The sequence below is a fragment of the Stenella coeruleoalba genome (genome assembly GCF_951394435.1).
Source record: "Stenella coeruleoalba genome assembly, chromosome: 21".
NCBI lineage: Eukaryota > Metazoa > Chordata > Mammalia > Artiodactyla > Delphinidae > Stenella > Stenella coeruleoalba.
The window spans coordinates 25,732,268-25,757,561 of record NC_137167.1 but is presented as its reverse complement, the minus strand read 5'-3'; the positions used below and the strand labels follow the sequence as shown (position 1 = coordinate 25,757,561).

The following is a 25,294-nucleotide window of genomic DNA, read 5'->3' as shown; positions in this document are numbered from 1 at the left end:
GCGAAGAGGCCTTAGACGGGGTGCGGACGGGGCCCTCGAGGCAGCGGGAGATGGTGAACTTGAAGGTGAGAATATCTGGATGTTCTCTTCGGTGCAGAGGCTCAGATCCCCCTCCCCGCCGCCTGGGCTCTGATCTCCGAGACCCTCCGGACACCCTCCTCTTACAGGGCCGGCTTGATCTGCCTCTGACCGTGGTGGGTCCCAGCTCCTGCCCTGTCCTCCCCAAACCCCAGCCTGTATCCACACAGGTGCAGACTACTCCCGGGTGCACAGTAAACACTCGTGTACCCAGTAGCGTGGACGCATGGTAAAACTTTTACTTCTGAGACCTTGTTTTTTGTGTCCTGCCCATAAATACCCAGAAGCAGGATTTCAGGGTCATGGGGCAGGTCTGTTAGCTTCCTGAGCAACCTCCCCAGTCTGACAGAAGGAGACTGGGTGATGCAGGAGGTGGACCCCTGGAATGACCCTCAGGCTGGGCAGCTCCGTGACCCTGCTGGGCGGGGCCTGGGGGAAGCTGAGCGGGGAGGGTGGTGGGATGCAGGAGGGTAGGCCGTGGGGCTGTGTGTGGATGGAGCCACAGCTGCGGGTTGGGGAAGCCCGGATCCTGCAGGTCCTGGCTGCGTCCTGTTCTCTGCAGACACACGTGCACGGAGGCCTCCTGTTCTGCTCCGCGGGCAAGGATGCTGGCGACTGGGGCAGCCGGCCTGGGAACACGGCCACCTGCCCCTCTCCCAGTGAGGTGACCACACGCAGAGCTGGTGACTACTGCCCTTCGCCCGCTGAGCGTTCTCCAGAGACACTTCTTCTACTGCTACTGCTGCGACAGATGCCGTCACCTCTGCGCTCAGTGCCTGCTGAATGCGTACCGCGCAGCACGTGCTGTGGGACCTGGAGCAGGTCATCCAGGGGCCCTGCAGCAGCCTGTGTCACAGGGAAGGGGGGACCCGGCGGAGGACTGTCTCTGGCTCCCGACATGGCTGGGGCTGGCCCCAGGTCCCTCGCTGGCCGGCTTCAGTTATAACGCCCACCGTGCTCGCCAGTCTGGGGGTGGCCTGGGCCAGGCGGGTCTTAGGCGCCTCCTCACAGCCCGGTGGGTGGGCGGGTGGCTGGCAGAGTGAAGGCCGGAGCTCTCAGGCTGCCCACCCCGTTCTCCTGGGCAGGCATACAGGGCCAGGAGACACACGTGGCTGTGCTTAGACCTCGTCCATCTCAGGAGCAGGGCTGGGGCCGGAGCCCAGGGGGCACGAACCTACCCGCTGTGCCACGTTAACGCTGGAGAAGGGTCACCTGCAGATGCTCAGGCCAGGCTGAGTCCTCATCTCTGAGAGGAACAGCCTGAGGCAGACCAGAACTGCCTCCCCTCCCAGGAAGAAGAGGCTGGAGAGACGGGAAGAAGACCCGGCAACGCCAGGACCGCGGGGACTGCAGGTGACCTTGAACAGTGTAGGGGATGGGTCCCCTGCCCCACCCTTACGGTCATGTCTGCATAACTGCACTGAGGTGTAGTCAGCTAGCAGCGTTCCTTGGGGATATACAGTGTGGCGATTCCGAGCTTTTACAGCACGTACATCGTGCGCCACTTGCTGTGCAGCATCGCCTGTGTTCCCTGTGTTGTACAGCACATCCTTCAAGCTGACTGTATACGCAGTAGCTTGGACCTCTTGATCCCATCCCCCAGCATTACCCCGCCCCCTGCCTCTCCTCGCTGGGAACCACTAGTTCATTCTGAGTGTTTTTTGTTCACGAGTTTTATTTTTTAGATTCCGCATTTAAGTGAGACTCATACAGTATGTTTTTCTCTAACTTATTTCATTTAGCAAAACACCCTCTATTACATCCACGTGGTTGCAAAATATCCTCCACTACATGCATGTTGAATGAGGTTTGGTTTAATCCACCTCAGCCCCCAATTAAGATGGATAACAGGGCTATAGATAATATGAGGTTTAGGTTGATAGATGGTGAGATGTGATACAGTACTGACGGGGGTGCAGGTTTTTGTCGTGTTAATGGCGTTGAGCCTGCTATTAACGGGATGCACTGAGGTGGGATGGGGATAGGCCTGGTTTTATGGTTAGGGCTATTGTTGCTGCTGTTGGATTGAGTATTTTGGTGATGGTTCATTGGCCGGAGTGCAAGTTAACAACTGCTATTATAAGTAGTATTGATGCGGCAGCTTGTGTTAGAAGATATTTAGTGGATCCTTCTATAGCTCATGGGTTAAATTCTTTTTATTATAATGGGAATAATGGCTAGTATATTTATTTTGAAGCTGATTCAGATTAATAATCAGTGGGAGCTGGTTATTATAGTTCCTGGGATAATGGTTGTTAAGATGATAATAAAGATGATAGGATTAATTAGTGCAGGAAAGGTATAAACCAACATTTTTGAGGCCCAAGAGCTTATTTAGCTGACCTTATTATAGAATATGGTGTAATATGGAAGCACGAAAAATTCTGAATTCTGAAAGGTAGGTTCAATTTCTATGATCCTAAAAATAAGAGGATTTAGACCTGTATCATTTACTCTATCAAAGTCTTTTGTCAGACATACTATGTTTGTGGAGGGATGCTTGATATTATAATAGGTGATGAGATGGGTCATATGCATAGGGCTAGCGTTAGTGGTAGGAAATTTTTTCAGAGTAAATGTGTTAATCATATCAGAGTCGAGGATAGGATGCTTGAATTCATAGGAAGGAGACTGTTAATAGTAGGTTTTTTTAAAATTTATTTTTATTTTATTTATTTTTGGCTGTGTTGGGTCTTTGTTGCACACCGGCTCTCTCTAGTTGCGATGCATGGGCTTCTCATTGCGGTGGCTTCTCTTGTTGTGGAGCACGGGCTCTAGAGTGCAGGCTCAGTAATTGTGGCGCATGGGCTTAGTTGCTCCGTGGCATGTGGGATCTTCCTGGACCAGGGCTCCAACCTGTGTCCCCTGCATTGGCAGGCGAATTCTTAACCACTGCGCCACCAGGGAAACCCAGTAATAGTGTTTTGATGATAAAATTGGTGGTATAGAGTTCTGGTATGTATAGGTTGTGGAATGCTTCTAGGAGTTAAGATTGTCACGAAGATATTTATCATAATAACGTTGGCATCTTCTGCTGGGAAAAACACAGTGAATGGGCTTGCTGCGTATTCTACATTGAAACCTGATGCAAGATCAAGATTCTCCTGTCAGGTCAGAGGGGTCTCAATTAGTTTCTGCTAGAATGGAAAGAAATATTGTAGCCAGTGGTCATATGGGAAAATTATCATAATTGTTCTTGTGTTGTGATGAGGGTTGAAAGAGTGAAAGATCCATTTATTAGGAGAACCAATGAAAGAATAATTGCTGGTGTTACTTCATATGAAATTGTGCTACTGCTCGTAGGGCCCCGATTAGTGTGTATTTTGAGTTGGAAGCCCATCGGGATCACGTAGAGTATACAGCCAGCCTTGATGTAGCTAGTATAAATAACACTCCCAGGCTTCTATTAATGAAGGAGTAGGGGGACTCGTACGGTTAGGGGTAGCTAGGATTGGGGCGATGATGAGTATGGAGATGGAGGATGTAGCTGGTAGTAGCCGTTCTTTGATGAATAACTTGACTGCATCTGCAATGGGTTGTAATAGGCCGTATGGTCCCATGATATTTGGCCCTTTTCGGAGTTGCATATAACCTAAAATTTTTCGTTCAGTTAGTGTTAGGTGTGCTATGGCTAAAAGAATAGGGATAATAGGCATTAAGATGTTGATTATAAACATTTTGCTGGGGAGAGAATTTGAACCTCTGGTAATAAAGGTTTAAGTTTTACGCAATTACCGGGCTCTACCGCCTTAACAAACCCTGGTCTAGGGTGGCTATTTTGTATTTGTTTATTAAGTTAAGATTATATCATTAATTATTTTAAGGTGCTTATGTGAAGTGGGTCTTATTTCTCTTGTACTTTCACACTGGAAGAAATATATAATAGGAACTGACCTGGATTACTCCGCTTTGAACTCAGATCAGGTAGGACTTTTTTTTTTTTACCATCTTTATTGGAGTATAATTGCTTTACAATGGTGTGTTAGTTTCTGCTTTATAACAAAGTGAATCAGCTATATGTATACATATATCCCCACATCCCCTTCCTCTTGCGTCTGCCTCCCACCCTCCCTATCCCACCCCTCTAGGTGGTCACAAAGCACTGAGCTGATCTCCCTGTGCTATGCGGCTGCTTCCCACTAGCTATCTATTTTCCATTTGGTAGTGTATATAAGTTCATGCCACTCTCTCACCCTTCCCCCTCCCCGTGTCCTCAAGTCCATTCTCTACGTCTGCGTCTTTATTCCTGTCCTGCCCCTAGGTTCTTCAGAACCACCTGATCCAACATCGAGGTTGTAAACCCTGTTGTTGATATGAACTCTGGAATAAGATTGTGCTGTTACTTCTAGGGTAACTTGTTCCGTTGATCAGTTTTTGGATCAATAAGGGCTACTATGTTTTGACTGGTAAGTCTAGACTTTAAGCACTCGGAGGCTTTTTTGTTCTCCGAGGTCACCCCAACCAGAATTGTTAACCCATGTGAAATTTTGTCATCCCTTGGTGGTTTAATTATATATTTTTGGATTAACTAATTAAAGCTCCATAGGGTCTTCTTATTTTGTTATTCCTGCCTCTTCATGGGAAGGTCAATTTCACTGATTAAAAGTAAGAGACAGTAAAACCCTCGTGGCCATTCATACAAGTCCTTATTTAGAGAACAAATGATTATGCTACTTTGCACGGTCAGGATACTGCGGCCGTTTAACAGTTGTCACTGGGCAGGCAGTGCCTCTAATACTGGTTATGCTAGAACTGATGTGTTTGGTAAACAGGCGGGGTTTGTGTTTGTCGAGTTCCTTTTACTTTTTTTAATCTTTCCTTTGGTGCATGCCTGTGTTATATTAACAGTGTAGTTAATAATTTAGTGCTGAGTTGTATTTATTTACTGTTAATTATCAGCATATTATTAGTTACTGATGTAAACTTAATGTAAGGAGAAATATTTCTTGTTACTGTTATTAACAGTATTGCTTCTATAACTTAATAGATTGGTCCAGTAGTAAGACTAGGAGTTGATTTGTTTATTGTTGGTATTGGGATATATTTATTGTTGAGCTTGAACGCCTTCTTAATTGGTGGCTGCTTTTATGCCAGCTGTGGTGTTTGTTTTTTACTCTCTGGTTATGGTCGTATCCATTTGTAAAAAGCTGTACCTTTTTAGACTAACATTTAAGAATACATTAAAACTTACAGCGGGGCTTCCCTGGTGGCGCAGTGGTTGAGAGTCCGCCTGCCGATGCAGGGGACGCGGGTTCGTGCCCCGGTCCGGGAGGGTCCCACGTGCCGCGGAGCAGCTGGGCCCGTGAGCCATGGCCGTTGAGCCTGTGCGTCCGGAGCCTGTGTTCCGCAACAGGAGAGGCCACAACAGTGAGAGGCCTGCGTACCGCAAAAACAAACAAACAGACACTTAAAACGGTTTTTAGTACTTTCTAAGGTTGAATTGAAATTCTTTTTTTGGACAACCAGCTGTCACCAGGCTCGTTAGGCTTGTTAGCTCTACTTACGAATCTTCTCACTGTTTTGCCACATAGATGAGTTTGTTCTAATAAACTGTTCATAAGTAGCTTGTTTGGTTTTGGGTTACTTAAGTTCTCTTTGTTAAATTTTTGCTAGTTAAATCATTATGCAAAAGGTACAAGGGGTAAACTTTGCTTTTTATTACTTTTAATATTTCATCATTCCCTTACGGTACTTCCTCAATAGCGCCAGAGGGTAATTTAAATTCTATCTCCTATACTTTAAGTGTTGAGTGAATGTTTAATCTGCTTATGCTAATATAATGGGAGGGGTGTTGGGCTAGCTTTAGTTCAAGGCATTCATGGGATATGAAATCTCCTGGGTGGACAGGTCGTTTATTTAAGCTATGCTTTGATTTATCCAAGCACACTTTCCAGCATGCTTACCTTGTTATGACCTGTCTCCTTGTATATGATTAGTATTTGCTGATAGATTATAGGAAGTTATTATACTTGAGTAGGATGATGGGCGGTGTGTGCGTGCTTCATTGCCTTATTCAACTAAGCACTCTATTCTTAATTTACTACTAAATGCTCCTTTGGTTTTTAAATTTCATAAAAAGTTTCGTGTGACGAAAATATGTTCTTGATACAGAAAATGTAGCCCATTTCTTCCCACCCTGTAGGTTACAACTTGACCTAACGTTTTTATGTATAATTGTTATGCTTGCTTGTATGCCATTTTAGGGTTCGCTGAGGATGGCGGTATATAGACTGAACTAGCAAGGGTTGGTGAGGTTTATTGGGGTTCACCGATTATAGAAGAGGCTCCTCTAGAGGGGTGTAGAGCAGCACCAAGTCCTTTGAGTTGAAGCTGTTGCCAGTAGTACTTTGGCGAATAATTTTGTTCTTGTAATTATTTGGGTTTAGGGCTAAGCATAGTGGGGTATCTAATCCCAGTTTGGGTCTTAGCTGCTCTGTTATCAGGAAATAGTAAAGTCGTCTTCATCTACTTTCATTTGAGTTATGGCTTAATTAAAACTTTATTTTGCATTACTCTTTAACACGCTTTATGCCGTATCTCTTATTATTTGAGTTAATCTATGACCCTGGTGGCTAGCGTGAAATTTACCAACCCTAATTAATATAACTTAGTCGAACTTTCATTTGTAGCTTAATTTTTACCATTGCTGTTTGCTGTGGGGTGTGGTTAAGCGAGGCGCTGTGAGCTGCTGGTGTTAGCGTGCTTGACGCCTGCCTCTCTCGATCTCAGTGGTTTAGAGGGCATTCTCACCGGGGCGTGGATGCTTGCATGTGCAATTTTATTAAAAACGAGAACGGCTGGGACCAAACCTATGTGTTCATGGAGTTAATGAACTCATCTAGGCATTTTCAGTGCCTTGCTTTAGGGTTTAAGCTACATTAACAAGTTGACGTATGTGATGGACTAATATTTATGTGATTATTTTATGTGGCTTATGTCAGATTTAGTATTAAAATTTTGATTAAAATGGCTACTGGATCTAGGGAGATGTCTGTTTATATAAGTGGTGAATATCTAAGTAGTTTATTGGTGCTGTTAATGACAAATTGGCACTGGCCATCGACCTCTACAAGGAGTAAATCCTGTGCTGCTGCAGCTCTCCCTTTCAGCACCCCCTGAAAGGAGTTCAAGGTGGAGAGCTGGAACGAGGCTCTCTGTGCTGGGAAGAACTGGCAGAACAGGTCTTCAGATAGTTAGATATTTTCAGGAGCCCATTTTATGAGCCCAATTCTTGTGTCTCTTTATATCTAGAAAAGCACTAAAATCCTTCATGGCAACGTCTGCTCTTCGTGACTAGCAGAGTAACCTGCACAAGACCAGCAGAAACCTTCAGTAAAAAGTATGTGCTTGATTGCAGGTACTCCCCCTGCACCAGAGTCACGTATATACTGACCTTCCCCCTGCCTCTTGGGAGCAGTCTCTCAGAGCCATCTGGGATGCTGTCTCCTGGGCTGCAGTCCTCATTTTGTCTCAAATAAAACTTAACTCGCAACTCTCATGTTGTGCGTTTTTTAAAAGGTCAACAGTGCGTTTGAGTTATTTTCTCGTCTGTTTAATTTTGGGTAGGTGGTTAAACTCTACTTGCACACGTGCGTGTAATCTTATGTCCTGTAACCATTGAACAGCAGCTTAATGGTTGATGATGTTGGTAAATGATGTTCAATTAAAGTCCAGTTACAATTTATTTGAGTTAAGGCCTCAGATGGCCATAGCTGAGTCCAAGCATCCCTTAAAAGTTAAAAAGTACCAAATGCATGTCACCACAGTTATGTGTGAGCATGGGCTGATTAGTCATTCGTCCATCAAGATGTCTTGTTTAGGGCTTCCCTGGTGGTGCAGTGGTTGAGCGTCCGCCTGCCGATGCAGGGGACGCGGGTTCGTGCCCCGGTCCGGGAAGATCCCACATGCTGTGGAGCGGCTGGGCTCGTGAGCCATGGCCGCTGAGCCTGCGCGTCCGGAGCCTGTGCTCCGCAACGGGAGAGGCCACAGCAGTGAGAGGCCTGCGTACCGCCAAAAAAAAAAAAAAAAAAAAGTCTTGTTTAAAAGGAAAGAATGGGCGATTTTAGGTGAGATGGTCCTGAAATAAGAACCAGGTGTCTGATAAAGTTCATCAATAGAAACCTGCAGAGATCACGGGCCTGGAGCGAGAAGAGGGACACCTGCCAAGTGGATCGATGGTCTCACTCGGCCTGGTGATTAAGCTCGTGATCTATCGGATATGATATGCATGTTGACCTGAATTGATCTGACTTAACGTGCTATGCACGATTGACAATGTATATGTTCTATGTAATATCAATAATACAATTACATGCTTATAAGCACGGGGTAAATGTATGATTATACATAAAATGTATTATGTATGATACGGCATGTATGTATGTATTGATGTGGTGATGCAGATATGCACGAAGTACACACTAGTTTATTGTAAAATGAGGTCACTTTAATACTGAAATAGTACTCAATTTTGTAAATGGCCCATGACCAAAGTTTCAGGGAATAGTGTAAGGAGCATTTCAGCTTTGGGTGCTGGTGGTGGAGCTGGAGCTACTTCCTCGAGTCTTAGGGAGGTGGTGGTTCTCCTTCTCTGGCTTATAAGACCAGGATGATGTATCTTCTACAAAGACTCTTCATTTCAGGCGATTGTTTTCCGCAATACTGGTTACTGGCATTAGTGCTAGGATTAGAAAGAAGTATAAAATAGATGTTAGTTGTCCAGTGATAACGAAAGGATGCTCTACATGTTGTTCTCCAATTCATGTTAGTGTGAATAGGTCTGCCACTAGGATTCAGAACAGGCATTGGCTAAGGGGTCAGAATATTATGCTTCATTGCTTGGATGTGTGGAGCATTGGGATAAATGCTAGGATTACGATCAAAAAGATTAGGGCTAGTATTCCTCCTAGTTTATTGGGGATTGATTGTAGGATTGTGTATGCAAATAGGAAGTACATTCTTGTTTAACGTGAGGTGGTATATTGAGAGGATTTGCTGGGGTGTAGTTGTCGGGGTCTCCTAGTAAGTAGGGTGAGAATAAGACTAATACTATCAATGCTAGAACTAGTAATAAAACACCTAAAATGTCGTTAATTGTATAGTAGGGGTGAAATGGAATTTTGTCCATGTCAGATGGGATTCTTTTGGGGTTATTAGGTCCTGTTTCGTGAAGGAATAGTAGGTGGATGGCTGCTAGTGCTGCAGCGATGAATGGGAGAATAAAAGGGAGGGTGAAGAATTGTGTAGAGTTGCTCTGTCTACCAAGACGCAGCCTCAGATCCATTCGACAGGCTGTACCGATGAATGGGATTGCTGAGAGGAGGCTGGTAAGAACTGTTGCTGCTCAAAACGGTATTTGTCCTCAGGGTGATACTTAGCCTATGAATGCTGTGGCTGTCACTGTAAATAGGATAGTTTTGATCTTCTATGTTTCTAGAAAAGCACAGGACCCATAATATAGCCCACGTCCTACATGAATAAGTAGGCAAATGAAGAATACGGAAGCTCCGTTTTCATGTACATACCGAATGATTCTTCTCTGATTTACGGCAGATGGGTGTCACTGATCAGAAAGCAGTTATTGTGTCTGACATTGTGATGTATTGCTAGGAACAAGCCTGTTAAGATTTGTAAAATCAAAGATACCCAACAGGGAGCCAGAATGTCATCATGATGAAATGTTTGATGAGGCTGGAATATCAATGGATGTACTGTTGATGATTTTTATTAATGGGTGTGATTTTCAGATGTTGGTCACTAGTGTTCTTACAGTTGAATAACAATGATGATTTTGCATGTCATTGGCCATGGTTAGATTCCACGTAAGAATAATGATACAATGTATTTATTTTGAGTCCTTTGTGATTTTATGGGGTTTTCTTCAAAACCTTCCCCTGTCTCTGGAGGGCTTGGACTGACTGGGTGGTGGTGCTGGTTGTGGGACTGTGTTGACTTTTGGTGGTTCATTTTTAGATTTAATGGTTTTTTCTTTTTTAAAAAAAGCAGGAAAGTAGGATGTATTGGTGCGCCTGATTAAGGAGGGGATGGCGCCAAGGCCCTCCTGAGTGCAAGGCCCGCCACGTGTCCAGGGGCCATGACTAGGGCTGTATTTTACCCCACAGCCATCCGGGATGAGCCACTTTTCTGCCACCATGTCATCAAATTCATCCGCAGTAAACTTAGTAAGTCCCCACTTCGTGGAGACGTAGATCTTCTGGAGGCCAGAGCACGTACGTGGACTGGGCCCTGCAGAGGGCCTCAGTCACAAGCTCCTTGTCCTGCGCTTGGTGTGGATGTGCATGATGACTTGGCCATCGTGGACCCTGGCCACTGTGCTCTGGAGCTCTCCAAGGGCACCTCGCATCCCTGTCTGCAGCCTAGACCTGGGGACAGCATTCCAGTCACGAGTGTCCACTGGAAAGGGCTGAACCCAGCGTCCCTGAGGACAACCCGTACAGGCAACAGGCTGCACGTACCACTGAGGAGGTGCACGCCGGGCCCCCACGGGGAAAAGGGCACAGTTGGCTTAACTGGCTGAAAATTAATGGTACTTTTGATTTATTTAGGGGGGATGTTGGTAGTGTTTGGTAATACGACAGCTATAGCTACTGAACAGTACCCAGAAGTGTGGGTTCTTAATAAGACTGTCTTGGGTATATTTCAGGCTTACTAATAGAGTTTTCAGTGGTGTTTTATGTTTTGAAAGATGAGGAGGTAGAAACTGTACTTCAGTTTAGTGGGCTAGGGGATTGAATAATTTATGATACGGGTGGTGAGTCTGGTGTTTTAGGAAGAGGCTGTGGGAATTGTGGCGTTGTACAGCTGCGCTTCTTGGCAGGCGATTGTTCCTGGTTGATCACTGCTTATTCGTGTTGGGGTTATTATAGAGGTTACTCGTAACTAGAATCGTGCTCAGGGCGAGGGTTGTGAGGAGTGAGAGGGGATATAGCTTGATTAGGCCTTTTTGTTCTGATCCTAATGTAGAGAATTTTATTTGAATAAGGGAGGTGGTTTTTGGTAAAATGCTTTCTAGTCAAATTAAGTCTCGGAGAGAAGATGCTGATTTTTGGCTTGTTGACGGGTTCCAGTAGGGTGTTAGATGGTGTGTGAGAGTGGGAAAGTATCCTGAGGGGTTGGAAAACTTGAAGATGTCTGAGAAATACTTACATTTTAAGTTCTGAGAAGTAAGATTAAGTTCGAGGGCTAGAGTCAAGCCGAGGATAGTTACAGCAAGGGCAGCTGGTTTACGAAGTAGGGTATAGGTGATTGAGGGACTGTTACTGGAGGAGTATTGTTGGAGATGATAAACCCCGCGAAATGCTCCCCGTTAATAAGCGTTTGATAGAATAGATTAGGAATGGGTTACTTTCACTCATGAAAGTTAAGGTGGGAAAGCGAGGTTGTCCGAATAATTCAAAGAAGATAATGAGTACTGTGAACAGCTGTGAGGGATGTGGTGATTAGGGTTATTAGCAGGGCTCAGCCGGCTGGTATAAGACGTATTAGCAGTCTTGATAATTAGGTCTTGAGAATAAAATCCAGTACAGAAAGGTATTCCTGTTAGGGCTAGGCTTCTGATAACGAGGGCTGTTGTAGTAAAGGGTATTGCTTTGATTAGGCCCCCTATTTTTCGAATGTCTTGTTCATCGTTTAGGCTGTGAATAGTAGACCCAGAGCATATAAACAATATGGCCTTAAAACAGGTGTGTGTGTGCAGATACGGAGGAATGCTAGATAAGGCTGGTTAATACCGGTTGTTACCATTATAAGGCCTAACTGGCTTGAAGTGGAGAAAGTGACAATTTTTTTAATATCCTTTTGGGTAAGAGTGCATATTGCTGTAAGTAATGCAGTACTAGCCCCTAAGCATTGTGTTATTGTCTGAATAAGCTCATTCTTTTCTGTTAAAGGGGAGAAGAGGATGAGGAGGAAAATACCTGCTACAAGTGTTGTGCTTGAGGGGAGAAAGGCTGAAACGGGTAGCACCTTCTATTGCCGAGGGAGTCAAGGGCGGAGACCAAAATGGGGTGGATTTTCCAGCTGCAGCTAGTACAGGTCCTATTAAAGGTAGGTTTGAGTGCCTTAGGTCAAGTATGAAGATTTGTTGCAGATCTCACGCATGTAAATTAAACAGAAATCATGCTATTGATATAATAAATCCAGCGTCTCCAATACGGTTACACAGAATTGCTTGAAGAGCCGCTGTATTTGTGTCTGCTCGTCTGTACCATCATCCGATAAGCTTGTTTGTGTACAGAAATACAACAGGTTTCTGTATATTAATTTGGTACCCTGCAACCTTACCAAATTCATTGAGCTCTAGTAGTTTTCTAGTGGCGTCTTAGGGTTTTCTATGTGTGGTATCATGCCACCTGGAAACATGACAGTTTTATTTCTTCCCCAATTTGGATCCCCTTTATTGCTTTTTCTTTGATTGCTGTGGCTAGGACTTCTAAATAAAAGTGGTGAGAGAGGACATCCTTGTCTTGTTCCTGATCTTAGAAGAAATGTCTCAGCTTTTCACCATTGAGTATGTTAGCTGTGGGCTTATTTATATGGCCTTTATGTCAAGGTATGTTTCCTCTATACCCACTTCGAGGTTTTATCATAAATGGCTATTGAGTTTTGTCAGAAGCTTTTTCTGCATCTATTGAGATAATATGGGTTTAATTCAATTTGTTAATGTGGTGTATCACATTGATTTGTGGATACTGAACCATTCTTATATCCCTGCTTGATCATGATGTACGATCCTTTTAATGTATTCCTGGATTCAGCTGCTAATTCACTGAGGATTTTTGCATGTATGTTCATCAGTGTTACTGGCCTGTAACTTTGTTTTTTCTTCAATTTGTCTGGTTTTGGTATCAGGGTGACGGTGGCCTCATATAATGAGTTCAGAAGTGCTCCTTTGCAGTTTATTGGAATGATTTCAGAAGGGTAGGTATTAACTCTTCTCTGAAAGTCCAGTGGAATTGACCTGTGAAGCCATCTGGTCCTGGACTTCTGTTTGTTGGGAGTTTTTAAATTACTCATTCAGTTTCGCCACTGGTAATTGGTCTGTTCATGCTTTCTGTTTCTTCCTGGTTCAGTCTCAAGATTTTGTACATCTCTAAGAACTTGTCCATTCCTTCCAGTTTGCCCATTTCACTGTGTATAGTTGCTCATAGTAGTCTCCTTCCGATCCTTTGTATTTCTGTGGTGCCGGTTGTAACTTCTTTTTCACTTCTGATTTTTACTGATTGGGCCCTCTCCCTTTTTTTCTTGATTGAGTCTGGGTAAAGGTTTATCTATTTTGTTTTCTCTCTTCAAAAAACCAGCTCTTCGTTTCATTGATCTTTCTGTTTTCTTTTTCATTTATATCTGCTCTGATCTTCAAGATTTCTTTCCTTCTGAATGTGGGTTTTGTTTATTCTTTTTCTAGTTCCTTTGGGTGTAAGGTTAGATTGTTACAGATTTTTCTTGATTCCTGAGGTAAACTTGTATCCCTAAAACTTCCTTCTCAGAACTGCCTTTGCTGCACCCCATAGATTTTTGGATCATTGTGTTTTTGTTTTCATTTGTCTCCGGGTATTTTTTTAATTTACTCTTTGACTTCTTCAGTGACCCATTGGTTGTTTAGTAGCATATTATTCAGGCTCCATGTGTTTGTGCTTTTTGCAGTTTTCTTGTTGATTTCTAGTCTCATAGCATTGTGGTTGGAAAAGATCCTTGATATTATTTCAATTTTCTTACTGAGGTTTGTATTGAGGCCTAGCATGTTATCTATACTGGAGAATGTTTCATGTGCACTTGAAAAGAATGTGTACAGTAAGTTCCCTACACATGAATGAGTTCTGTTCCGAGAGTGCATTTGTAAGTCCAATTTGTTTGTAAGTCCAACAAAGTTAGCCTAGGTACCCAACTAACACAGTCAGCTATATAGTACTGTACTGTAATAGGTTTATAATACTTTTCACACAAATAATACATAAAACCAAACAAGATTAAAAATGTTTTAATTTTTAACAGTACAGTACCTTGAAAAGTACAGTAGTACAGCACAACAGCTGGCATACAGGGGCTGGCATCAAGTCAACAGGCGAGAAGAGTTACTGACTGGAGGAGGGAGGGGAGGTGGGAGATGGTAGAGCTGAAGGATCGTCAGCAATAGGAGACGGAGGGCGAGCTGCCATTTCACTCACCCCTGACGTTGATGCCACACGTTCTGGTTCCTTGCTGGATTCAATTCTGTCTACCCTCTTGAAAAAATGACCCAGTGATGTCTGGGTAGTAGCTCTTTTTTCCTCATCATAGATGACACGGTAGCATGGAATTACATTCTGAACAGTGGCTGCAACCTTTGTCTACCATTCTGCATTCGGGTCCTGTGCCTCAAACACTAACAGTGCCTCCTCAGATAAAGCCCCCATGCCATTTCATGACTCGTGAATCTCTTTGGTTCTTCACTTACTTCTTCTTCCTCTTGTTGCTCCACTCTCTCAATTGTTTTCACTTTTGTTTCAGTTGTTATCGCTTGGCGCTTCTTAGCAGTACCAGCTACATCACCACTGCTTTTACGCTTGCTTCCGGCATCCTGGGCTTGAAATAAAGGTACTGTACCTACTGTACTCTATGCTGTATAGTAAACTACACAAAAGCACAACCACTTGTAGAGGATGCACGCATGTGACAATGCACGCCAGACGTGAACTAACTTATGTGATTGGACATGCGAGTGTATGTTTGCATCTTTAAAAGTTCACATCTTGAAGGTTCATGTGTAGGAGACTTACTGTATGCTGCTTTTGGGATATTCTAAATATGTACATATCAAGTCCATCTGAACTAATGTGTCGTTTAAGGCCAGTGTTTCCTTATTGAATTTTCTATCTGGATGATCTGTCCGCTGATTGTAAGTGGTGTTGAAAAGTCCCCCACTATTACTGTGCTGCTGTCAATCTCTCCCTTTATCTCAATACTTGCCTTATATATTTAGGTGTTCCTATGTTGGGTGCATATATATTTACAGCAGTTGTATCTTCTTGGATTGACCCCATGAGCATTATATAATGTCCTTCTTTGTTTCTTGTAACAGTCTTCATTTTGAAGTCTCTTTTGTCTGATAAGTGTTGCTACCTAAGCTTTGTGTAGATTTCCGTGCACATGGAATACCACTTTCCGTCCCCTCACTTTGTCTGTATGTTTAGATCTGAAGCGAGTCTCTTGTAGGCAGCGTATATACAGGTTTTGCTTTTGTATCCATTTCAGTCACTCTGTCTTATTGGAGTATTTAGTCCATTTACATTAAAGTAACTATTGATATGTATGTACTTATTGCCATTTTGTTAATTGTTTTGGGGTTGTTTTTGTGGTTTTTAAAATTCCTTTTCTTTGTGATTTGATGACTATCTTTAGTGTTTAGATTTCCTCTGTTCTTTGTATCTTTGTGTAACATTATAGATGTAGGGTTTATCATTACCATGAGGTTATATATAGTGATATTCACGTGTGATTACTTTAAGTTGCTGATCACTTAATTTTAGACGCATTTTATCAATCCTGCATTTTTACTCTCCTCATGATTACTATCTTTGTCATATCTTACGTCTGTTTTGTAGATGATCACACTAAACTGACTTTTAACTTTCTTACTTGCTTTGTACATGATTTAGTGCCTTTACTAAATATTCGCCTTTACTGATGAGCTTTTTCCGTTTGTAATTTTCCTGTTTTTAGTTGTGGCCTTCTCTTTTTTTGCTTAGAGAAGTCCCATTAACATTTCTTGTAAAGCTAGTTTGGGGGTGCTGAACTTCTATCTTTTGCTCATCTGTAAATTTCTTGATCTCTCCATCAAATCAAAGTCTTGCCGGGCAGAGTATTCCTGGTTGTAGGTTTTTCCCTTTTATCACTTTACATATATTGTACTCCTCCCTTCTGGCCTGCAGAGTTTGTTCAAAAGTCAGCTGATAGCCTTACGGGAGTCCCCTTGTTACCTGTTGCTTTTCCTTTGCTGCTTTTAACGTTCGCTCCAATTTTTGCTATTTTACGTACAGTGTGTCTTGGTGTGATCCTCCTTCGGTTGGTCCTGTTTGGGACTGTCTGTGCTTCTAGGACCTGGATGTCTGTTTCCTCTCCCAGGTTACAGAAGTTTTCAGCTATTTCTTCAAAAGTGTTCTCTGCCCCTTTTTCTATTCCCTTTTTAGGACCTTTATATGTAAATATTAGTGCATCTGAGGTCCCAAGAGTCTCTTATACTGTCATTTCTTATTTTTTCTCTGTAGCATCAGTGATTTCCACTACTGTCTTGCAGCTTACTCATCCGTTCCTCTGTATCAGTCTGTTGATTTCTCCTACTGTGTTCATTTCAGTTATTACACTCTTCATCTCTGTTGGGCTTTTTATATTTTCTAACTCTTTAAAACTCACTTCTTGCTCCGTTAATGCATTCTCCTCCCGAGTTCTTCTATCAGCTTTGTGATCATTTATCCTTAGGTAGGTTGCTTATCTCCACTTCACTTAGGTTTTCTTCTGGGGTTTTATCTCATTCCTTCATTTGGAATATGTTCCTCTGTCACTTCATCTTGCCTGAATCGCTGTACTTCTACGCATCTGGTGGTTGGTTATGTTTCCCGCCCTTGGAGAAGTGGCGCTCTGTAGGAGGCATCCTGTGTGCCCCAGAAGCACACTCTCCTCCTGTCGCCAGAGCTGTATGCTTTAGTGGTTCCCCCAGTGAGGGCTGCATAGGTCCTACTGCTGTGGTGGTCTGACTACTGAGGGTGCCCTGGTAGGCATGGCCAGCCCCCATCCATTTGGTTGCCAGGCCCTGCCTTGCACAGAGCTGCCGCATTCTGGTTGGTGGGGCCAGGTCACGAGGTGGCTGGCTGCAGAATCCCCAGGGGCACGCCGGGCTAGTGCTGGCTCACGGGTGGGCAGTGCCAGGTCCTGGGAGCTGGCTGCAGGGCCCAGGGGTTCAGTAGCTGGTGTCAGACTGCTTATGGGTGGGGTCCAGGGGTCCTGAAGCTTGTGTTGGCCTGCTGGTCAGCGGGCTGGGTCCTGTCACAGCAGGCTGCGGGGCTGCAGTTGTCCTGGGGCTGGTGTCCGCCCACTGGTAGGTGAGGGTGGCCTCAAGGCTGGACTAGGCTTGCTGGTGGGCAGGGCTGAGTCCCAGGATCTCTGACTGCAGGGCCTGGGGCTCCCTGGTCTAGTGCTTGTGCTCCGGTGTGTGGGGCAAGGTCCTGGGCCCTCTGGTGGGCAGGGCATGTCCAGGGGTGGCTGTGGGCTGGGGTTTCTCAAAGAAGCCTGTCTGCTGGGTGGGGCTGTGCCCCTGCCCGCTCACTGCGTAGCCTGAGGCATCCCAGTACTGGTGCCTAGAGGCTATTGGGCAGGGGTGGGGCTGGGTCCTGAGGCTGAGAAGCTAGAGGGAGGATTCCACAGTGCAGGTTGCCAGTGAGTGTCCATGTGGTACACTGGCCTCCCAAATGGTGGCTGCCAGTGTCTGTGTCCCCAGGGTGAGCCCCCAGCCTCTCCAGGAGGATGAGATGATCGGCAGGTGGGTGTGACCCAGGTTCCTTCAGATCGCTGCTGCTGCCCTGGGTCTTGGAGCTTGTGAGAGCCTGTGTGCATCCTTTAAGAGTGGAGTCTCTTCCCCACAGCCCTCGGGGTCTCCTGAAAGCAAGCCCACTGGCCTCCAAAGCCACGTGGTCTAGGGACTTGTCTTCCTGGTGCGGCACCCTCAGCCTGGGGAGCCGATGTGGGGCCCAGACCCCTTGCTCCTTGGGGAGCACCTCTGCAGTTGTAACTCTTCTCTCATTTGTGGGCCACCCACTCTGGGGCATGGGTCCTCTTTTTTCTATTGAAGTATAGTTGGTCTACAATATTGTTTCAAGTACACAGTATAGTGATTCAGATTCAGCGTTTCTACAGATTGTACTGTTACAAATTACAAGATAATGAGTGTAGTGCCCTGTGCTATACAGTAAATCCTCGTTGCTTATTTTTTTTATCTGCTAGTTCGTATCTGTTACTCCCTTACCCCTAATGTGTCTCTCCCTGCTTCCATCTCCCCTTTGGTAACCTAAGTTTGTCTTCTAGAAGTCTGTCTGTGAATCTGTTTGTTTTACATATACATTCATTTGTGTTTCTTAGATTCCACACATGAGTGATACCATATAGTATTTGTCTTTCTCTGACTTATTTCTCTAAGCGTAATATTCTGTAAGTCCATCCATATTGCTACAAGTGGCGTTACTTCATTCTTTTTTATGGCTGAGTAATATTCCATTGTATATATGTACTACATCTTCTTTATCCATGTCTCTGTCGATGGGCATTTAGGTTGCTTCCATGCCTTGGCTATTTACATATTGTAAATAGTGCAGCTGTGAACATTGGGGTGCACGTATCTTTTCAAATTGGTGTTGTTTTTTCCGGAAATATGCCCAGGAGTAGAACTGCTGGATCACGTGGCAGTTATATTTTTAGTTTTTTGAGGACCCTCTGTACTGTTCTCCATAGTGGCTGCACCAACTTACATTCCCATGAAAAGGGTACTTAGGCTCCCTTTTCTCTGTAACTTCTCCAACATGCATTATTTATAGACTTTTTGATGGTGGCCATTCTGACTGATTTGGGGTAATACCTCATTGTAGTTTTGATTTGTATTTCTCTATTGATTAGCAAAGTTGAGCATCTCTTCATGGGCCCATTTGCCATCCATATGTCTTCTTTGGAAAAAATGTCTATTTGAGTCTTCTGCCCATTTTTTTGATTGGATTGTTTTTTTGGTATTGAGTTGTATGAGCTGTTGGTGTATTTTGGATATTCACCCTTTGTTGATGTGCATGATGTGCAAACAGTCCCTCCCATTCAGCAGGTTGTGTTTTCGTTTTGTTGCTGGCTTACTTTGCTGTGCAAAATCTTTTATATTTAATTAGGTCTTATTTGTCTTTATTATTATTATTATGTGTTGTTGTTTTGCTTTAATTCTTTTGCCTTAGGTGACTGATTCAAGAAATAGTGCTACCATTTATGTCAGAGTGTTCCTATGTTCTCTTATGGTTTTGTCTTACTTTTAGGTCTTAAAACCATTTTGAGTTTAGAATGTTCCCTCACACCACATATAAAAATAATCTTTCTTTTACATGTGGCTGTCCAGCTTTCCCAGAACCACTTGTTGAAAGAGACGATCTTTTCCCCATCATATATTCTTGTCTCCTTTGTAGATTCATTGACTGTAGGGGCATGGGTTTATTTCTGGGTTCTCTTCTCTGTGACATTGCTCTGTCCGTTTTTCTGCCGCTACAACACTGCTTTGACTACTGTAGCTTTGTAGTATAGTCTGAAGCCTGGGAGGGTCATGCCTCCAGCTTTGCTCTTTTTTCTAAGATAGCTTTGGCAATTCATAGTCTTTTGTAGTTCTGTACAAATTTTTGGATTATTCCAGTTCTGTGAAAAAATCTCCTTAGTATTTTGATAGGGACCGAGTTAAATGTGTAGATTGCTTTGGGTTTTATGGCCATCTTAATATTCTTCCATTCCAAGAGCATGGGGTTTCTTTCCATTTCTTTTATCAATGTTTTATATAGTTTTCAGCATATAGGCTTTTCACCTCCTTGGTTAAGTTTATTCAGCTAGGGTTTTTTTTTTTTTTTAGTGTGACTTTTAAATGGGATTAAAAAAATATCCCTTTCTGATATTTCATTATTAGTGTATAGAAATGCAATGTATTTCTGTATACTAACAAGCTTGCTGAATTCATTAGTTCTCATAGTTTTTAGGTGGAGAAACTTTAGGGTTCTTGATACACAGTATCATGTCATCTGTAAATAGGGACAGTTGTACCTCTTTGCTTCCAATCTGGATACCCTTTATTTCTTTTTCATATCTGATTTGCTGTGCCTAGGACTTCCAATATTATGTTGAATAGAGGTGGTGAGAGTAGGCATCCTTGTCTTGTTCCTGAATTTAGCAGTAAGGCTTTCAGCTTTTCACCATTGAGTATTATATTGGCTGTGGGTTTGCTTTAATGACTTTTATTAATGTTGAGACATGTTCCCTCTCCACTTTGGTAAGAGTTTTTGTCATGTTGAATTTTATCAAATGCTTTTTCTGAAAATACTGAAATGATCATGTGGTTTGTCTTTCCTTTTGTTAGTGTGGAGTATCACACTGGTGATTTTGTTTTCGTTTCACATATGTTGAACCATCCTTGCAACCCTGGAATGAATCCATATTGAGAATGGTATATGACCCTTTTTATATATTGTTGGATTTTGTGTGCTGACATTTTGATGAGGATTTTTGCATCTTTGTTCATGAAAGATATTGGCCAGTAATTTTCTTCTTTTGTAGTGTCTTTGTCTGGTTTTGGTATCAGGATGATGGTGGCTTCATAGAATGATGTTGGCAGTGTTCCCCCTTCAGTTATTTGGAAGAGTTTCGGAAGGATAGTTAGAAGTTCTTTGTATGCTAGGTAGCATTCCCCTGTGAAACAGCCCACTTTTGTTTGCTGGAAGTTTTTATTTATTTATTTTTATTACAGATTCAATTTCACTTCTGGTGATCAGTTCAAATGGTCTACTTCTTGACTTAGTCTTCACAGTCTGTAGATTTCTAGAAATTTGTCCATTTCTTCTAGGTTGTCCAATTTGTTGACATATAACTAGTCATAGTAATGTGATTTTCTTTTATATTTCTGTGGTGTCAGTTATTGATCCTTTCTTATTTTGTTTACTTGGTCCTCTCTTTTCTTCTTGGTAAGTCTGGCTAAAGGTTTATCAATTTTATCCTTTCAAAGAGGTCTTTGTTTCATTAATCTTTTATTTCCCCTCTGATCTTTATTTCCTTCCTTCTGTTCACATTGGGCTTTGTTCTTTTCCTAATTCTTTTAGGTGGTAGGTTAAGTTGTTTTGAGATTTTTCTTGTTTCTTGGAGGCCTATATTGCTATGAACTTCCCTCTTAGATCTACTTTTCCTTCATCCTATAGATTTTGTAGAGTTATTTATTTATTTATTTTTGCGGTACGCGGGCCTCTCACTGTTGTGGCCTCTCCCGTTGCGGAGCACAGGCTCTGGACGTGCAGGCTTAGCGGCCATGGCTCACAGGCCTAGCTGCTCCGCGGCATGTGGGATCTTCCCAGACTGGAGCACGAACCTGTGTCCCCTGCATTGGCAGGCGGACTCTCAACCACTGTGCCACCAGGGAAGCCCTGTAGTTATGTTTTTATTTTCATTTGTCTTCAGGTATTTTATTTCCTCTTTGATGTCATTGTTAACCCACTGATATTATTTTTAGAGGCATGTTTAGTCTCCACATGTTTGTTCTTTTCCCATTTTTTCTTCAGTTGATGTAATAGTGGGAAAAATGCTTGACATTATTTCTATCCTCTTATATTTGTTGAGGCTTATTTTGTCATGTGGTAAGTGCTCTATCCTTGAGAATGATCCATGTGCACTTCAACAAGGATTTGTGGGACTTCCCTGGTGGTGCAGTGGTTAAGAATCCACCTGCCAATGCTGGGGACACAGGTTTGATCCCTTGTCCGGGAAGATCCCACATGCCATGGAGCAGCTAAGCCTGTGTGCCACAGCTACTGAGCCTGCGTCTAGAGCCGGCGAGCCACAACTACTGAGCCTGCGTGCCTACAGCCTGTGCTCTGCAAAAAGAGAAGCCACTGCAATGAGAAGCCCGCACACCACAATGAAGAGTAGCCCCTGGTGGCCGCAACTAGAGAAAGCCTGGGCACACCAACAAAGACCCAATGCACACAAAAAATAAATTAATTAAACAAATTAGTTAATTAATTAAGAAAAGGATTTGTATTCTGCTTTGTTAGATGTAATAGCCTATGGATATCATTTAAGTCCAACTGATCTGTTCTGTCATTTAAGACTACGATTGCCTTCTTGACTTTTTTTTGGTCTTACCTGCCCACTGATGTCACTGGGGTGGTGGTCTACGCCTGTTGTCAATTTCTCCCTTCATGTCTGTCAGTATTTGCTTTATATAGATTAGGTGATCCTATATTGGGTGTGTATTTGTTAACAAATATTCTCTTCTTGCATTGATCCCTTTATCATTATGTAATGCTCTTCTGTGTCTCTTTTCATCCTTTGTTTTAATGACTGTTCTGCCTGATAGGAGTATTGCTACTCTTGCTTTCTTCTTTGTTTGCGTGAAATCTTTTTCTATCCCCTCACTTTCAGTCTCTGCGCATCGCATCTTTCACCCTGAAGTGAGTCTCTCGTAGACGGCATATTGAAGAGCTTTGTTTTCTTAATCTAGGCAGCCACCCTGTGTCTTTTTTATTTACAAAGCTATATTTTGAGCCACTAAAGAAAAAAGATACTTATTTAATGACAGTAAATAATTCAATGTACATAAATGACTAAACTCCACAACTACTTACAACATTAAAATATAAATTGCTAATTGTAAGTAGCAGCAGAATGTGTTGAATAATGTTAATTCCAAACGTGCATGTATTACGTACTATTTCACATAGGAATGACTTTACCTGCAACTAAAATATTGCTACTGAAGGTAAAACAACATAATTATCTAAACTTATAAGCAGAAAGGATAAAACAATATCAGAGGAAGGAGTAAATAATAATTTGGTTTGGGGCATTTGTTTTCTTTTTAATTTAAATTTTATTTTATATTCAGGTATAGTTGATTTACAATGTTGGGTTGCTTTCAGGTGTACAGCAAAGCAGTTCAGTTATACATATATCCATTCTTTTTCAGATTCTTTTCCCATATAGGTTATTACAGAATACTGAGTACAGTTCCCTGTGCTATACGGTAGGTCCTCATTGATTATCTATTTTAATTATAGTGGTGTGTGTATGTTAATCCCAAACTCCTAGTTTCTCTCTCACCCCTCCACTTTTTCCCTTTGGTAATCATAAGTTTGTATTCAAAGTCTGTGGGACTGTTTTTGTTTTGTAAATAAATTCATTTGAATCATCTTTTTAGATTACACATATAAGTGATATCATATGAGATTTGTCTGACTTCACGTAGTATGTCAACCTCTAGGTCCATCCATTTTGCTGTAAATGGCATTGTTTCATTTTTTTATGGCTGAGTAATATTCCATTGTATGTATGTACCACATCTTTTTTATCCATTGCTCTGTTGATGGGACATTGAGGTTGCTTCCATGTCTTGGCTAGTGTAAAGAGTGCTGCAGTGAACACTGGGGTGCATGTATCTCTTTGAATGATCGTTTTCATTGGATATATCCCTAGGAGTGGGACTGCTGGATCATATGGTAGTTCTCTTTTTAGTTTTTTCAAGAAACCTCTATAGTGTTTTCCATAGTGGCTGCACCAAATGAATTACATTCCCACCAACACTGTAGGAAGTTCCCTTTTCCCCCACCCGCTTCAGCGTTTATTGTTCATAGACTTTTTGACGATGGCCATTCTGACCAGTGTGAGATGATACCTCGTTGTAAGTTTTTTTTTTTTTTAGATTGGGTTATAGTTGTTTTACAACGTTGTGTTAGTTTCTGCTGTACAGCTAAGTGGAGTTCCCTGTGCTATACAGCAGTATCTCATTAGTTATCTGTTTTATACATATTAGTGTATATATGTCAATCCCAGTCTCTCAATTCATTCCACCCATCCTTTACCCCCTTGGTGTCCGTCTGTTTGTTCTCTACATCTGTGTCTCTATTTCTGCCTTGCAAACTGGTTCATCTGTACCATTTGTTTTTCTCTTTCTTACTTCACTCTGTATGACACTCTAGGTCCATCCACATCTGCTGGGTCATATGGTAATTCTGTTGTTAGTTTAAGGAACCTCTGTACTGTGCTCCATAGTGACTGTGTCAATTTACATTACCACCAACAGTACAAGAGGGTTCCCTTTACTCCACAACCTCTCCAGCATTTATTGTTTGTAAATTTTTTGATGATGCCCATTCTGACTGGTGTGAGGTGTATCTCATTGTAGTTTCGATTTGCACTTCTCTAATAATTAGTGATGGTGAACTTTTTTTCATGTGCTTTTTGGCCATCTGTATGTCTTCTTTAGAGAAATGTCTATTTTGATCTTCCACCCATTTTTTTATTGGCTTGTTTTTTTGATATTGAGCTGCATGAGCTGTTTATGTATTTTGGAGATTACTCCCTTGTCAGTTGCTTTATTTGCAAATATTTTCTCCCATTCTGAGGGTTGTCTTTTGGTTTTGTTTATGGTTTCCTGTGCAAAGCTTTTAAGTTTAATTAGGTCCCATTTATTTACTTTTGTTTTTATTTCCATTACTCTAGGAGGTGGATAGAAAAAGATCTTGCTGTAATTTATGTCAAAGGTTTTTCTTCCTGTGTTTTCCTCTAAGAGTTTTATAGTGTCCGGTCTTTAGGTCTCTAATCCATTTTGAGTTTATTTTTGTGTATGGTGTTAGGGAGTGTTCAAATTCATTCTTTTACATGTAGCTGTCCAGTTTTCCCACCACCACTTATTGAAGACACTGTCTTTTCTCCATTGTATATCCATGCCTCCTTTGTCATAGATTAGTTGACCATAAGTGTGTGGGTTTATCTCTCGGCTTTCTATCCTGTTCCATTGATCTGTATTTCTGTTTTTGTGCCAGTACCATATTGTCTTGATTACTGTAGCTTTGTAGTATAGTCTGAAGTCAGGAGTCTTGATTCCTCCAGCTCTGTTTTTTCCCCTCAAGACTGTTTCGGCTATTAGGGGTCTTTTGTGTATCCATACAAATATTAAGATTTTTTTGTTCTAGTTCTGTAAAAAAATGCCATTGGCAATTTGACTGCATTAAATCTGTAGATTGCTTTGGGTAGTATAGTCATTTTCACAGTGTTAATTGTTCCAGTCCAAGAACATGGTATATCTCTGTATCATCTTGAATTTCTTTCATCAGTGTCTTATATTTTCTGCATATAGGTCTTTTGTCTCCCTAGGTAGGTTTATTCCTAGGTATTTTATTCTCTTTGTTGCAGTGGTAAATGGGAGTGTTTCCTTAATTTCTCTTTCAGATTTTTCATCATTAGTGTATAGGAATGCAAGAGATTTCTGTGCATTAATTGTGTATCCTGCAGCTTCACCAAATTCATTGACTAGCTCTCGTAGTTTTCTGGTGGCATCTTTAGGATTCTCTATGTATCATGTCATCGGCAAACAGTGACAGTTTTACTTCTTCTTTTCCAATTTGGATTCCTTTTATTTCTTCTCTGCTGTGGTTAGGAGTTCCAAAACTATGTT

The 25,294-nt window shown here is 42.3% G+C and overlaps 1 protein-coding gene across 46 annotated transcripts in view; it reads left to right on the top strand.

The window, feature by feature from the left end:
- The window catches only part of LOC307179639 (uncharacterized protein), a 51,899-nt gene that overhangs the window by 8,009 nt on the left and 18,596 nt on the right, over positions 1–25,294 (top strand). For 15 of the 46 annotated variants that reach the window (XR_013825470.1, XR_013825471.1, XR_013825472.1 and 12 more), the window contains 6 exons: positions 98–900; positions 1,164–4,002; positions 7,330–7,417; positions 11,988–12,144; positions 14,584–14,670; positions 22,808–22,864. Coding sequence is in view for 26 of the 46 variants with exons in the window: in XM_079909090.1 (XP_079765216.1) it covers positions 98–194; positions 641–900; positions 1,371–1,431; positions 3,952–4,002; positions 4,340–4,390 (520 nt within the window). In the remaining 20 variants the exon portion in view is untranslated. Of the gene's footprint in view, positions 1–97; positions 901–1,163; positions 4,003–4,339; positions 4,485–7,329; positions 7,418–11,987; positions 12,145–14,583; positions 14,671–22,807; positions 22,865–25,294 lie in introns of all 46 variants that reach the window. The other 31 variants (XM_079909090.1, XM_079909102.1, XM_079909101.1 and 28 more) reach the window with 17 other exon arrangements.